This window comes from Canis aureus, chromosome X, assembly GCF_053574225.1.
Source record: "Canis aureus isolate CA01 chromosome X, VMU_Caureus_v.1.0, whole genome shotgun sequence".
NCBI classification, from domain to species: domain Eukaryota; kingdom Metazoa; phylum Chordata; class Mammalia; order Carnivora; family Canidae; genus Canis; species Canis aureus.
In genome coordinates, this window is record NC_135649.1 from 118887231 (window position 1) to 118903971 (window position 16741).

General features: G+C 46.6%; 1 protein-coding gene across 2 annotated transcripts in view; it reads left to right on the forward strand.

The window, feature by feature from the left end:
• The first annotated feature begins 6430 nt into the window (after positions 1-6430).
• ANOS1 (anosmin 1) overlaps positions 6431-16741 on the forward strand; it is a 187382-nt gene continuing 177071 nt past the window's right edge. For both annotated transcript variants that reach the window (XM_077888262.1, XM_077888263.1), the window contains exon 1: positions 6431-6652. In XM_077888262.1, the coding sequence (XP_077744388.1) occupies positions 6446-6652 (207 nt within the window). In that variant the 5' untranslated portion in view covers positions 6431-6445. The remainder of the gene's footprint in view (positions 6653-16741) is intronic.

Below are 16741 nucleotides of genomic sequence, written 5' to 3' on the forward strand. Positions count from 1 at the left end.
ACAGACTGCTGAGGGAACAGAGCAAAGTGAGCTCCTGGCCTTGGCATTCCTTCTCTGGAACTCTAAGTCAACATTTTGTGCGAAAGGGAGAGTGAGTGTGTGAAGAGGGGTGCGAAGTATAGAAGCACCTGGAGAGAGGAGGGAAGGGATTGATATTTGCTTTCTGACTCCCTGAAATGACCAAACTCAGTTGGAGGGCAAAATATTCTCCAGCCCGGAGCGAGTTAGCCACTGCAGGAAATCCCAGGAGTAAACCAAAACTTTCTGTTTTTGTTCTGTGTTGGTCCTATGGGATGCTTCCCAACCACCCCCCTCCCGCCCCTGACCCAGTGGATTCGGAAGAGGAGTGTTAGTTCACGTGTTAGTTGCACTCATTGGTCTATTCACACTGTGTCTGGGTATCACGGTGCTTCTCTCTTGTCTTAAATGTATTTACCTTAATCTCTTGACTCTTGGTTCATCTTGTCTAAAGTGGACCGTGAGCATTGAAAGCCTCTTCTCCCCTCACCCCCAAACACTGTAGATAAAGCCTGCCAACTTTCTCTGCATTAGTTTCCCCTGGTGGTGAATTTTATTCACATAGTCTCATATTTTGGTGAATCTTAAGAAGCAAGCGATGTGTAAGCTGCAAAGGTGTTCTGAACCGAAGCTTCTTCAGATATAGCTCACACACACTCGGCCCTTGTCATTCACTGTTTTAGGGAATAGGTTGAAAACTGTTTAAAAGCATAGAAAAAATTCATTTGAAGACTACTACGCTCATTTCCGTAACTTATTTCAGTGTGATTGCATTGATGCAGGAAAGCCTGCCTGTGTTTCAGTCCACACTATTAATTGTGAGCACTGCAGGATCATCCTAGTCAGATTCATGCTCTAGAGTTGACAATGTAGTCCTAAGATTAGCTTATCACAGATGAGGGACTCTGTGGCCGCATTTTATGAATATGGCCAGCATGTGGCGCTGTTTCCTGTTAAAAGCTGCCTTTGTAACTTTTCAGAGTTCTCCAAACCTATGGCATTTACAGTGGTCAATGTAAATTTCAATGCAGTTGAAACATCAAAGAAAAACCCACTTAAGTCTTTACACAGAATAGAATTTCAGTATTTCTGAAGAGCACCTGTAGATTTCTTTTCATGTTTAGGAACGAACAGAATAAAAGTACGATTGTTTATTAAAACTTTGTTTTAGGAAAGCTTTAAAAAGTGTGATTTTACAAAATTTTAAATACGAATTTCACTGAAAAATGCATTATTTATTTCATACGAAAACTAGGCCAGTCATTAAGAGGGAAATCAGTTTTTTAAGTTATATTATTTTTAGACTTAGTAAAAATTGTATAATTTCGATTTCTTTTAATGTACTTATAATTCTCAAATTATATGTTGGGAGCAAACCAGTAATATTTTGGTTATGTGAAGAACTGGAAATCCACAAGTTACTTTTTATGTTTTAAATAGTTTCCTGCATTTGACTATTAAGTAGTACTTATTTTTTGGCTATATGTATGTTTTTCAGTAGCCACAGTTAGATGAGATGATGTTGGGATGAGGCTAAAATCAGTTCATTGCCCGGTTACTGGGACAAGTGGTCAGTTTTACTGGCTTTGAACATCCTTTGAAAACACTGGGTTTCCAAAACCCAGCATTCCTGGCATGGTCCAGCAGCCATTATGATCAGGAAGACACTAAAATCAACAGAGGTCATTAAATGTGCTATAGCTAAAAATTAGGAGGGAAAAAGCATTCACAGTTGAAATAGCACAGTCACCATACAGTTGCTCCCTGAAACATGAAAATGCGTATTGATACATTATGTTCTTTAGTAGTTCTTTTAATTTTAGTAATTATTGCAGTGATAAAATAAAACTTCAGTGGTGAGATCAGCTAGAATAGGTTCTTACATGCCTGCAGAACAGGTGCCAAATTTAATACTAATAGGTTGATGGTGACTTTGGGGGAAGTGAGACAAAAGAGCAGGGAGACCAGCTCCTGGAAAGAATTAGTCGGTTGAAATCATGTTTTTCGACAATCCTTTGTATATTTTGCCCAGAAAAGTTTTAGATTTCATTAAACTACTTTTCAGTGCACAAAAGTAATAGCAGTTTTCTGATGCTTCTTAATAAAATCTTAGTAAATATCAAGGTGATTAATAAAATTGATACCTTTAAACCTGTAAATGCAGCAACTGAATTTTTATAATCTCACTGAAGAGGACAATGTGTCATATGCTTAACTTATCCCCAAATAGGATATTGACATTGCACAATGATTAAAAAAAAAAAAAAGGTGGATGATTGCAAATGAATGTGAGTGTCCTTTTCTACAAAGTACAATATTTTCAATGGCCCTAATGCAAAAAGTTATCATTTATTTTTTTAGAACTTTACTTGTTTATTTATTCATGAGAGACACAGAGAGAGGCAGAGACACACACAGAAGGAGAGGCAGGCTCCCTGTGGGGAGCCCAATGCAGGGACTCGATCCCAGGACCCCAGGCCTATACCTTGAGCTGAAGGCAGAGATATTCAACCATTGAGCCACCCAGGCATCCCAAAAAGTTATCATTTTCATTTGTAGAAGGATGACATTGGTTGTCGGGAACTAGAGCAGTAAGAAGTACCATAGAGGTTCATCCCATTCTTGCCTGAAATCCTATTACAAAAGATGGAAATCTGATATTTGTCCATTCAGTTGTTAACTGCATCCCATGCTCCCCATCTCAGCATTTTTTGCCTCTTAAGGGCTCTGAATATTCCCTGGATCATGCAATTCCAAGCTAAGCAGAAAGGATAAAGGCTGGAGAAGGATAGCATAGTTAAAAAGAGTCCAGAAGGGCAGCCCTGGTGGCTCAGCTGTTTAGCGCCGCCTTCAGCCCAGGGTGTGGTCCTGGGGACCCCGGATCGAGTCCCACATCAGGCTCCCTGCATGGCATGGAGCCTGCTTCTCCCTCTGCCTGTGTCTCTGCTTCTCTCTGTCTCTCATGAATAATAATAATAATATCAAAAAAGAGTCCAGAAGAGTCTTCTTCCCAAAATTTTGAGAACTTAGTCTGCACATGTAGTTGTGAGAATGAGTCAAGGCTCTAGCAGGGGGACATTTCTTGGTTTTCTCAAATTTTCTTTTCCAGAAGTCAATTGCAGTTTCTGAGACTAAGTGCATGTTATTATGTCATCAAATGAAGGCAATTAAATTCATATGTGAGTGGGTTGTTTTCTAAATCAATTATCTGTAAAACCTGTCCCTGGTTCACAGGCAATAGGAACATTAGGTGTAGTTTAAAAGTTGAGATTCCAGCACCCTACCCCAGATACGGCTGAGCTGGAATCTCTGAACGTGGAGTCCTGAAGTGTATTTAGCAAGCTTCCCAGAGGGTTCTTACTCTCTGCTTAAAAATAAACAAACAACCCAAAAAACAAAAAGGGAAAGGAAGAAGAAACTCATATTCTAAATAAATTGCAAGGAAGAACATAGCTAACTTCGTGGAAACTGTGAATGAGGGCCTTATTTTGTGTGTTTCTTCTAGAACCTGACCAAGGTGGGCCATACAGTTTGGTCTTTGTTCACATAGATAGAAATGAGTCAGTTAAGACCCTTTTCCATTGTCCTTGCTGGATGGGTGTTTTGTCTATTTGAAGTCAAAGTGAAGTCAATATAAGGTTCATTTCTTCTCCAGACTAAATTCAGACCATGGGGTTCAAGTTGACATTGAAGAAAGGCTTGCTAGCTCTTTGTTACCAGTGCACCTGGACAATTGTCACCCACCCATTTATCTACCATTCCTTCTATACACTTAGAGTTCTCTTATCATGTGGTGGATCTTCATGACCTTTGAGAGCTTAGCCAGTCCTGTCAAAAGTTAGGGAGCTTCCATGAGCCAACTTGCAGGGTGAACTACATCATAAACTGGACACATGTAAGCAGAAAAAAACCCTTAGATTTCAGCTGTTACTCTGATGTGACCGAGATGTTTTCCTTTTAAAAGTTACTTTAAACCAAAATTAACATAAATAACATAAAAAAGGCCAGCAAATGCTAAAACAGGAAAGCAATATGACCGCAAGTATGATTTTAACATATGCATAAGGTGGCCCTATATGTTTAAATCTCAAGCTTTCTGTTCAACCGACTAGATGTTCTCTTTTGTGGTTTATTAGAAAATGCATTTATTCATGGAAATGAATATGCTGTGGAACCCATATAAGTAGCACACACACTGCTTTAAAAAAATACAGTGATCGCTTTGAACATTTAAAGGCTGTTTTTAAAAGCTCAGCATGCTTGTTCTTACGATTTCACTTTCTAGAGTATAAGTTTCATGATACGACATGCAAAGTTATAAATCAAAGATACCATAAGAAAATGTAGGCATGCGTTATATCCTTACCTTCACCAACACTAGGTATTTGCTTAACTTTAAAACTTAAATGCAATGGAAAGCTCTGATACAGCTTTTGGAAATGTTTTTAGTCATTTCCAGTGAAAGTGATAAGATTTAAAAGACAATTTCTGTATTCAGACATCACTCCTCCATTCACTGCTATGAGGCCATATCACCTTCCAGCTTGGGGTCACCATGGTTAGCTTCTTTGCTCAACTCAGTATTACCTGTTTAACATACTTTAAAAAGATTTCCATTCACAATTCTGAGCATCTTTTAAACTATTGAGCTCATGCCTAAATTTTTTTTATGTCTTTTGCTCAAGTGCAGTATTGTGACACATAGAGCTGGCTGCATTAACTCAACCCTTGTTCAAAATTAAAAATCAAGATGGTGACAGAACATAAAATCAAATGTGGGTCCTTCTAGATGGCCTCCGTATGGTGGTACGGGTTGCACACTCCTGAAGCCAGTTCTTCCTACAGAACCGTTTGAATGAGCCCACTCTGATTTTTAAAAATTCGTTGAGAAACACACTAAGCAAAGAATTCTGTTTGGCCTTGCTGACTTAATTATGTGAGGAAATATACATAGAAGATGATATGTATTGAAAAAGAACCATAGGTGTAATAGGATAACTGTAGATGGTTGTTGTCATTATAATTTAACAGGAAGACCTTAAAACCACAGAGTGGAAAATGTGCAGAAGAATGGGGATGTGGGAGGGGTTGGAAATTGGAAGGAGCCTAAGTTCTATGTGAAGAAGAATCCCACTTTGTGATGTATCTCCGGGCAGGTTGAGTGCATCTAGACATTAGCTGTGCTTGGCTGTGTGCTTGTGGAGCTACTAGGTTTTGGAACACATAAGTGCCATTGGGTATGAGAATGTGGAGAGGTCAGGACATAGGAGTATCAGGTGGTCAGCACCCGAATATGAGTGTGCGTGGGTCTTTGTGGTAAAGAAATAACCCCTTGCGTCAGGCACGGCCTTCAGGATCACAGCTCTGTCTCGGGCCTCCTAGCTCCTTGCTGTCACTTCCCAGTGGAGCTCCGGGAAGCATCACCTTTGTTATGGGCGGTGTATTGCAGGTGCTGCCACAGCTCCTTCGTGGCACAGCCCCCTCTAGGGACGGGGAACATAGGTGGCAGAGAGCATGGGATAAGATTGGAAGAGAAGGTGGGGCTGAATCTTGAGGCCTGGGGCAGATACAAGGGGAAAAGTTGGAGGAAGATTTCTGTTTTGAGTAACTCACCCTGGGAGACTAATGTTTACCAGAAGAACCGACACCCAGGGAAACCAGGGGTGTCTACCTAAGGAATGTCACCTGCCATGTACTCAGATCGGTTTCCAGGTAGTATTAGGGAATGAAGGGCGGAAGGAGGAAGGAAGGAAGGCGGGAGGGAGGGAGGAAGATGTCAGTCAAATGTGCTTGCCTGGCTTCTGACTCGTCTTATAACCGTTTCAGTTGTTCCTTAGCTCCTTCCACTACTTGGGAAAAAAGGCAATTAAAATATGCGAAAGTACGAGCGAAGCTTGCACCCGGGGAGGAAGCCTACGACGTGCAGGCGCTGCGGCCTTCCGTGGGTGGGCAGGTGGGACGCCCTTGGGGGCCCCGAGGCCCTCCTTTCCAAGAGGGCACCTACATGCCAGGCCCGGGCTCGCTCACACCTGAGCTTTACCTGGATGGCGGGGCGGGGGGCGGGATGCGGACTGTGGGGGCGCCAGCGTGGGAGACCGGCCACCCAGAGTGGGGCGCCCCGGGGGGACCGGCGGGCGCCGCCCTGCCTTGCAGCGCGGGGGCTCGCGGCCCCTCGGACCTGCCCACGGCCCTCGGCCGGCCCCCCTGTCACTCACTTTCCTTGCAGCCAATGGCGCGGCCGCCTGTCACCCTCACCCCGCCCCCGAGGCCGGCGGGGAGGAGGTTGGCGCGGCGGGCGCGGGGCTGGAGTTGAATGATTGAACTTTCCAGCGGAGTTGCGGCGGCCGCGAGGTTCCCGGCAGTGCGGCCCCGGCGCGGAGCTGGGAGCCTCGGCCAGCGCCCGGCGCCGCGCCCCCGACCCGCAGCCATGGTGCCCGGGGCGCCCGGCGCGGCCCTGAGCCTCTGCCTCTGGCTGGCGGCCTCCGGGGGCTGCCTGGCTGCCGGCCCCGGCGCGGCGGCCGCTCGGCGGCTGGACGAGTCCCTGTCGGCCGGGAGCGTCCAGCGCGCCCGCTGCGCCTCCAGGTGCCTGAGCTTGCAGATCACGCGCATCTCCGCCTTCTTCCAGCACTTCCAGGTACGGGAACCGCCGCCCCCGGGGCCGCGGGGCCGCGCGCCCAAACTTCTCGCCCGGCTTGGCCGGCGGGTCCCGCTTTCCTGCCGCGTGCGTTTTGCAGCCGGGGCGCTCGAACCCCTCCGTTCCGGCCGCCCCCTTGCTCCCGGGAGGAAAAGGAAACCCGCAGCATCTTTCCGTAACTGCCCCCCGCAGCGGGAACGCGGGGCGCTCGCCCTCCGGGCCGAGGCGGGCCGGCTCTGCGGGTGCCGGCGCGCGGCTGTGCGCGTGTTACTTTCCCCGGACTTCCGCGCGCGGGACGCCCCGCAAGGTCCCGGGTGCCGCCAGCACGGAGAGCGAGGCCGGCGAGGCGCGCCCAGCTGCGCCCCGGGACCCGCGCCACCCGCCCAGCCCCGCAGGTGCCCGCGGCCGACACCTTTGTCTCTGCTGAGCGGCGCTTTCGCGTTCGGCGGGCCCGGAGCAAGCGGCGCACCCTCGGAGCCCCAGGCGGGTCCTGGGGCCAAGTGGTGTCTTCCAGAACGTGTGCGTTGGGGAGGGGGCTGCTGGTAGCTGTGCGCGCCCCAGCTCGGAGCCGCGGAGCCTGTAGGTCTACTCAGTGGATGGTGTGGACAGTCAGGGAAGGGATGCAGGGATCGGGGCTTACAGGGCCGTGTGTGGATGGATGCTCCGACAAGCGCCCTGGGGTCAGTGACCCCCCCCCCCCCCGCCCCAGCCCGAGTTGGTCCTTGCAGCTTGCAGGTGGGAGAGCGTGTGTGTGAACCGAGGAGGTTTAGGGGGACGCACACGCGGAGCCTGTGGATTACCGGCCCGGTTGAGGGGAGCTCAGCGTCAGGCTCCCCGCGGGTCTGGCGTGGGAACCCGCGATGCCGGGGACGCATTCACGCGGCTTGCGGATTCTGCGGAGGCGCGGCCGGTTGCCTTTCCCAGCGGGTCTCTGAAATCGTCCACGCAGACGCCTTATTTCTCTCGAGTGCCATCGTTCTCTACCTGGCCCTCTCGCCTCTATGCTTAGCGGCTCACCTGTTCCAAGACGCTAACTCACTTCTGGCCGCAGGGAAAACTGCGGAGGCTAGATGGGGACCCAGGACTCTTTGGCAGGTTCTTAAGATAAGCCCTTTGACCTTAGAACTAAACTGGACGCCCCTCCAGCCTGGGCAGGTTAAAGGGGCTTTCCCAGGGGCCCTGGGAACTGAGCTGTGAGAGGAGGCGACTGTAGCGACAGACCCTCCCTGTAGCCTTCGGGGTGTTCATCCTGGCCTTAGAGCTGATGAAACCTGGCGCCCAGGGGCACCAGGACTCAAAGTCGGGGTCTTCAGAAACTGCCCCAGCCCGCCGAGTTTGCGTGTGCCTGAGCGCGCGTTCTCAAGGAAGCAACACGTTAGTGGGCTTCGGAGAAACGGGCACCCTCTGCGGTCCTCCGGATTCCTCCGGGAAGGGGGAAAGCGAGTGCTGCCGTCCTGAACTGAAATTACGCGGACATCCTGGAGAGGGCTCCTCCCCAGCCACCAGGTTTCAAAACCGCCGCCCCTGCCCTGCCCTGCCCTGCCCTGCAAGTCACTCTCCTGAGAAGATGCTACACCATTGTTGAATCCACGACAAAACCCAACAGAGCAACCCATTGCTGGAGAGAAAGAGTATCTCTTCTTCCTTTCTTCTCCTCTTTCTCTCTCTTCTTTTTCTTTCTAATTGAATTGTCGGTTGCTGTAATTTATTTGTTTTACAGTTTAAGCGGCTAAAGAAGCAGTTTAGATCAAGCCAATTCCCATGAAAGGCTTTTCTTGTGGTCTCCTGGCATGATTTCTCTTCGGAAGAAAAACTGCTGACAGAGTACACATTGCCAGACAACCCTGATTACATTTTAATTAGCTGGGGTGGGATACGCTGCAAATTACTGTTAGGACTTAATAACTGCTGTTTTTGCCATCAATGGCCCAGCCATTCGTGGAGGTTTAACCCTAACCTGGTAATGCCTATCTGATTTACCTAAATTGCAGGGATTATGCTTTCTTAAGATTTGAAAAGGCAGCAACACACTCTCCTTCTAAATCCTCCAGCCTCCCTGTCCCTCCCCCTTGTTAAATAATTGGGAGATGATGGAGGAGTCAGGCTGCTGCCAGCTCCTTGCCGGGCACGTGGTATCTATTAACAGCAAAGGCCAAGGCTGGAGGAAGCCTGTGGAAGAGCCCCTTCTATCAGGGTCACCCCACCCCCTGGTGCAAATGAGCCCAAGCAGAAGGCTGTTTCTGGAGCAGGTGGCCATTTTCAACTTCTTTTACACAGTTTTAGGCATCTTTTTAAGGACGGAAGAAGGCTTATCTCCATCCTTGAGGCTAGCGAAGTGTGCAGATTCTTAGGTGTGACAGCGGCCAGGGCTCAGCTATGGAGACCCCAACCTACGCGCTCGTGGTGTAGATGGAGACTTGAAGCCGCTAGGGGCAGTGCCCTAGAGTAGCAGGTCTGCAGAGGCAGGTGGAACCTAATTGTCTCTGTCCCAATTCCACATGCTCTCTAGCCTCCCAGCCCTGCAGTGATGAGGCTGTAGGGATACAGGTAGATAGATGGTGCCCACCTGGTGCCTTTGCTTCTGCAGTGCTGGGCAGGCTTCACCTGTCCACTGTGCAGCCATCAACTGGGTCCCAAGGGACTCAATACTAATGCATGGGGATGGCAGTGGTGATGGGGGAATTCCTGAAATATTTGGCACAGCCCCTGACATGGAAAACTTCAGAATTTCATACTAAAGGGAGATAGGTGGGTGAACTGCATCAGGTTGCTACTAAATGCTGGCCTCATTCATGAAAAGAAACAGTACAAGTTAGCACCTCACAGGATATCCATTCCTGGCTCTGCGTGCAGGGCATTTGGCACATTGCCATTTCAAGTTTGCCCATATCATATACACAATGTTGTTAAAATCCCACGAACAGAGACAGTAGGGAAGGACATCTTCTGTCTGTGGAACAAAGATGAGATCTGGGCTGTGGGGTATGGAGCAGGGATGTGGGCTTTGCAGCCAGGCAGGTGTGCTCTGCATCAGCTTTGCCACTTTGTAGATGGGTAGCTGGGGCAGACCACCTTCTTGAACTTCCAGCCTCCCATGGGACAGAGGTACCTACCTGGCAGGTGGAGATCATAGACCATGTTGGGGATAATGAAAGTGATGGTAGCAACGGAGCAAACACTGATTGGAAGATTAGTAAGTACAGCCTCTGTACTAGGTGTCCTACAAGTCCTGTTTCATTGAACCCCACAGCAGCCATATAAGGAAGGTACTATTTGTTTCCTAATTGATAAGCAAACAGAGATGCTGAGAACATAGGTTACTCACACAACTAATAGACAGTGGAGTTGGATCCCGAATGACAGTGGCTACCGGTTTTTGGTTTTGTTCTTATTTTTGAGTTTTATTGGTTAATTGGTTCATTTACTTCAAGACTAACTACCTAATAATTCTTGGGACTCAGTGCAAAATGAAAATGTATAGTCCATTCTTTCAAATAGCAAGAAAAAAAAAAGAGTTAAAGGTGCTTTTCCTTCTTCTGTGGCTCTTTCCATTTGTCATGGTGTTTCAGATTTGCTATTCCGTGCTGTTCTCAGTAAAGGAAAATTTAAAAATTAAGTTTTTGGTATGGATTTTGCACTTCATCTTTATATTATTCAGTGCCGGGTTTACGTGCAAACTTCAGAGCATTTCACTTGTATGCAGAATCACCAGCATTTCACACTTTGTATTTCCTGGCTCATGCCTGGAGAGTGCCAGATGCATACATGCTTGCTCAGCCATAACACTTGCTTGGTACTCTCTTCTGCAAGCTTCTAGACCATTGCATTGTACTTTGTTTTAGATGTTGTCCTCAGAAAGTTGAGCCAGGGGTCTCTCTCTTTCTCCCCTACTGTTCAAATGACAGCCAGTGGCAACTGCCAAGTCTACTGCAGCCTCCTTACTGGATGCAAGTACATACCTGTACCAGGGATGGGCTTGCTCCCTGAAAGTCTTGGACTCTGGCTGCCCACCCACCAAACACATGGTGTTGCTTCCGGCATGAGTTGAGGGCAGCCACCACTGTATTCTGGGATGCTGTGGCTCTTGCATGCATCAACCCTCCTTGGACCTTTGTCCATGTCCCTGCAGGGCCCAGAGTGTGACAGTCATTTTGGGGCAAGAAGTAGGAAGGGAGAAGCTGGGTGAAGACTGGGGTGCCAGGGGCAAAGGAGTGGGTAGTTGAGAACTTTTCCTGAGGAAGTGAAGGAACAGTGGGAGGCAGGATCATGTGTGATCTGAGGCTCCAAACCTCCAGAACAAGCTCCAGTATTCCATCAGACTTCTCATATGAAACATGAACTCAGGATAAAAACACTGAGATTTCAATATGGTGACCCCAGAGCATTAAGCCCCAGGTACTGTCCCTTTGAGCATGGACCACATGCATTGATCATATGTCCAGGAAGCGGCCCTGGTGTGGGTTTTTGTATTTCAAAGGTGCAGAACACTTGGGAAGGCTTAAGCCCACTTGCCATGGAGGTTCTTCCTAGAGTTTTCCACAGCATCAGAGCTTATGATGTTGACCAGCGTTCACTTGGAAAGAAACTCTACACTTGTTTTTTCAACTTCCTTAGGATATTAAAGAAGAAGGAAAGGAGGGAAGACTGTGTCTGAAATAAATTCCTCTTCAGCGAATCTCATTTAACTTAAGAGTGACTCCCTCTCTTATGCTAGTTGGGATATTCCTAGAGGAGCCCACTGTTGTCTCCCTTGGTCCTGTGCATTATGGCAAGCATGGAGCTCAGTCTCAGAGCCTTAACGATAGAGTCATTTCACTAAGTATTAGAAGACTTAGAACCTGCGCTTTCCGTGCTCTAGAGAATAGGACTTGGGAACAAATAGTAGCCCATGTGCAGCAGAGGAGGGGGGAGTGTGTCTGTTTCTTTGCCAGAACTCGGCCCTGCTTGGGGAAACAGTGGACCTTCGTGTTGGAAGATAAGTAGCAGGTTGCTGGCAGCCTTGGCCCCATGGGTCTAGAATTTTATTAGTGGTAAGAGATTCTTGTTTAATGGGACATTATTCACCCTATAAAGTACCACTGATAGGCTCGCTTAGGTAGCTGATTAGAGAGATCAGAAGCTTTTCCTAGCAGTAATTGGAAGCTGTTTGTTTTGGCAGAAGGGAGAACTAAGCTGGTGATTAGCTCATTCTACTTAGAGGACCAGCTTCTCCTCCAAGAAAAAGTAAATAAACAATTAGGGCATCAAAAACCCTTAGCTGCCACGAATCAGCCCTAGGCTCACTAACATTTGGAGGAGCACTTTTGTGGTGAATATACCCAGCCCTGGTGTGTCACTTTGCCCTGCAGTGAGTTGAAGTTACACGCCAGAATGGCCAGGCATTTAGAGAGTCTCCAGAAGGAAAGCCATTCTCAGCTTTGGCCCTTCTATTTCCTGGTCTGAGTCCCTGGGTCTCTGGCTGTGTTTCTAAGAATTTCTGAACTTAACCAAAACTAAACAGGAAGCTATTCATGGCAAATTTTTGTGTTTTTTAATTTTTTTAAAAAATATTTTATTTATTTATTCATGAGAGACACAGAGAGGCAGAGGGAGAAGCAGGCTCTCTGAGGGGAGCCTAATGCAGGCCTAGATCCCAGGGCCCTGGGGATTGTGACCTGAGGCGAAGGCAGACGCTCAACCACTGAGCCACTCAGATGGCCCAGGTTTTGTGTTTTTTTAATGTAGTGTTTCTCTTGAATGTGATGTAAAAGTCGATCTTCTTGTATTGTAGAACATTTTAGAAACACATTAAAAAACACTTATTAACTTGTTCATTCCTTTGTGTACTATGTCATTAAAGACGCATATATATGCTTTTATATATGTTTATATTGTATATATTTATATATGTTTGTACGTATTTCATACAATATCCTATATGCGTGAATGTGGTTGAGGGCCTAACTTAGACTTAAAAGTTAATGTTGGTGTGTTTCCACATAAAAAACTGAATCACAAATTAGGAGGTTATTTTTTCTTTGAAATGGGTTCACCAGATTGCATTGTATAACCTGTCCTTGTATGTTTCTGTGACTGGGTATAAAAGTAGGGTTAGGGGGCACCTAGCTGGCGCAGTGGGTAGAGCCTGTGACTCTTGATCTCAGGGTTGTGAGTTTGAGCCCCACGATGGGTGTAGAGATCAATTAAAAATGAAAAATAAAAAAACCTTTAAAGCAACTGTAGGGTTAGAGAAACTTATGAAAGGGTTAGTGGGCTCAGCTTGTATTAGTTCAGACATGGAGAGGTTCTTTTGCATCACTTGGCAATGCTTTATAGAATTCTCTCACACAATTTTGAAGGTGGGGGCTTGGGACAACAATCAGTGCAATATATTGATATTATCAAAATACATTTTACATATGAAAAACGGGAGCCGGAAGATGGCCAGTGCCCCATCGCCATGCCCTGGTGCGGAGCACTGCAGGCCTTACTTTGGAAGACCTGTTGAGCTCCAGACCTTTCGCGTTCCAGCGCTGGCTGCCTCGCACATTTCTGTTTCACTTATTCTGGACTCCGTGTTGTGGAAGTGTGTAGTCAATCAGCATATGGCATTTATTAAGTATGACCTAGTTTTTCCTCTTTACATTAATCAAAGATACCCCTAACTCTTTCAAGCTTCAGATCAGCAGGAGGTCGCCCGCATTACGGAGCAGACTGATAAAGCCGCTTCCTGACCTCTTAGTTAACCGTGTACCATCATCTTAGGAGAATGTGTAACTTCTTCTGGATTCTCTGAAATATTGGAACTGGGTCATAGACGCCTATTCCTTCTCAGTAGATGCTTTTGGTGACCTTCTGTCCCTCACCTCCCTAACCCCCAGCTCCTGTCTCAGCTGCTAATGGCTTCCAGCTGCTCCTCGCTTAGAGCACAGCCTTCTGCCCATGGGCATCATCTTGCCAGCAAGGCAACAACCCTCCTCCCTCCTTGGGGGGGAATCTTGCCATGGTCTCTGTGCTGGCAGCTATGGGAGGCTAGCTCCCTGCTGGAATAACTCTTGGGTGCAGTTTGTGCTCCAGAGCATTGCCTGGGAGCAGGCTTCCGCGGGCCTCCAGCTGAGATCCCTTCCCTGCCTCGCTCGTTCTCCTGCTTCCTTCTCTCTCTTGGCTTCCCCCAATTTATCACATATGCAGGAAGCCCCTTTGCAGCCTCTGCTTTGAGGGCACCCGATCTCAGACACCTACCTTCAGAGATACCTGATCGAACTCTATACAATTGTTTTTAAGATTGCACAACTTGGTGCTTTTAGAAATGACTCATTCAAGCACATACAGATGGTAGATAGAAGCAGGGAAAGAGAACCAGCTTTCACAACTCTCAGCTCAGACTTTTTCCCACTACCCCGTTAAAAAAACAATCTTGAGATTTTACACAAGGTAAAAAAAAAACCTTCTAAATGAAGAAGCACTTAGAGTCGGAACATTTTGTTATTTGCATTTAGTTTATGTCTCCTGATGATTTCGGTACAAAGATTTCAAATCTTGAGCCTGATAGGTAAGCGCATCATGCTCCCTCATTGGCCATGTGAAGTGTACGCACTGTTTAAGCAAGCTTGAAATAGTTACGTGGCTGTTGGACGATCAGTGGGGTAAGGGAACATTGTTAACCACAGTACCCCCTGCAGGTCTAGGAAGATGAAAAGCAGGACCAATTAGTGCAGCTATTTACCAACTTTGGATTTACTCAGTGAGCAACCAGGGAACCACATGCCCCAGGACCCAGAATAGGCTCTATATCCTTAGATTTCATATGGTGAGTGGAAGCATTGGTTCCACACGGTGAGTGGAGGCATTTTTCCTGGTGGTGGAGAAGGTTGGATGAAAGTAGTAATCCTTCGGGTGCCTGGGTGGCTTAGTCGGTTAAGCATCTGCCTTTGGCTCGGGTCATGATCCCGGGTCCTGGGATTGAGCCCCAGGTAGGGCTCCCTGCTTGGCCAGGAGTCTGCTTCTCTCTCTCCCTGCTCATGCTCTCTCTCTTGCTATGTCTTTCTGTTAGATAAATTAATAAAATCTTTTTAAAGAGTAGTAATCCTTGATAGTAATTAAGTAAAGAAAGGAATATGGGAACAGTGTTGTGGCTCATTTTAATGTAAATAACAGACTATGTAGATGCTCATTTTGTTTCTCCCTTAAAAAAAAAAGTTCCATTTATTTCAGCTAATATTGAACAGGATGGGTTGCAGTAGTTTCAAAGATGAGATTGTAAGATCCCTGCTCATGAGGATCTTACTGTCTAGTAGGGGCTAAGACTTGTAAACAGACAGCTTTGGTCCACACATGACTGCAAGGATAGTTATTGGTATAAGATCTCTGAGGAAGGAGCTTATCCCTATTGGGGAGAGTGTCCAGGTGACAGTTGAGCTGAACCTCAGATATTGGGTTATTCTAATCCAGAGCAACCAACATGAGTAAATGTGGACTTTGGTCTGTCTGTTGGGGACTCTAAGTGTCCGTAATGGACCTGATAGGGTGACAGGCCCTCAGCTAGCAGCCAGGGTTTAGAACTTGTCCCTGGGAGCTGTAACAAAGCTCACGTCCTTTGTTCTACAGATCAGGTTAAAAACATGCGCAGGCCATTACACTTAGAGGTGTGTGTACAGCTCTTCTTGCTGGTTCTTGCTGCTCTGGTTGAGCCATAGGCTACACTACTGGCAGCTCTGCTGCTCTTCATTTGATCTTTATGGAGATCTTGCCAGCACCCCTAAGAAAGAGCCCCCCAGATGAGCATAAGAAGGTGGAAGGAGGCTGCCCATTCCATCTCCTTGCCATCATGCTTATAACAGGACCCTGGTCTGAACTTGGGGTGGACCCAAAGTAAGAAACTCTCCTGAACTACTGAGCCACAGGTTAAAATGTATTTAGCATTGCATTTTATAGTGTCTTGGTGTTGACAAAGTAGTTTCACATAAAATATCTGTTTGACCTCCACAGCAACTCTGTGAGGTCAGGAGTGTTATTTTTCTTTTACAGATAAGGAAATTGAAGGTCTGGAAGTGAGGTAACCAAGGCTTTATAGCAGAACCTCAAGCACTAATTGTCATATTCCCAAATATTTATACTAAATGACCCTGCTTCTCAGGATGTTAACAGTGAGAGAAGACAGAGTGGAAATATCAACTGTAATGTAATTGAGAATCATGGAGTATTTAGGGGAAATATTGCTACATTTCTCATTGGCTCTGGAGGTACCGCTGCATCACAGAGTGGAACAGTTGTGGATAATTGGAAGATTAATGGAATGATAGAAAAAGCCTTAAAAAATACCAGCCCATCTACACCCATCTCTTGTCCATTTAACCATCCAAATATTTCTTCCAACCAATAAAAATCTGTCAAACATAGTCATCTTTCAAATATCTTAGGTTCTAGGGGACCTAGCACAAGTGAGATGTACTTCCTACCCTCATAAACTTTATTGTCTGCTAGAGAGAGAGAGAAATGTTGAAGCAAACAGTTGTAAAGAATTTTCAAGTGAAGAAAGAAACTATTATAATCGCACATTATTTAAAATCTTCCTTTATGATGGGACACCTGGGTGGCTCAGCGGTTGAGCATCTCCCTTGGGCTCAGGGTGTGATTCTGGGGTTCTGGGATTGAGTCCCGCATTGGGCTCCCTGTGGGGAGCCTGCTTCTCCCTCTGCCTATGTCTCTGCTTCTCTCTCTGTGTCTCTCATGAATAAATAAAGAAAATCTTTACGACCCAGCAATTGCACTACTGGGTATTTACCCCAAAGGTACTGATGTAGTGAAACGCCAGGACACGTGCACCCCAATGTTCATAGCATCAATGTCCTCAATAGCCAAACTGTGGAAGGAGCCACAATGTCCTTTGACAGATGAATGGATAAAGAAGATGTGGTCTATATACACAATGGAATATGACTCAGCCATCAGAAGAGACGAATACTCACCATTTGTTTTGACAAATGGAAACAGTGGATGGAACTGGAGGGTATTATGCTGAGTCAAGTAAGTCCATCGGAGGAGGACAATCATCATATGGTTTCACTCAAATGGGGAATAGAAGAAACAGTAAAAGGGATTATAAGGGAA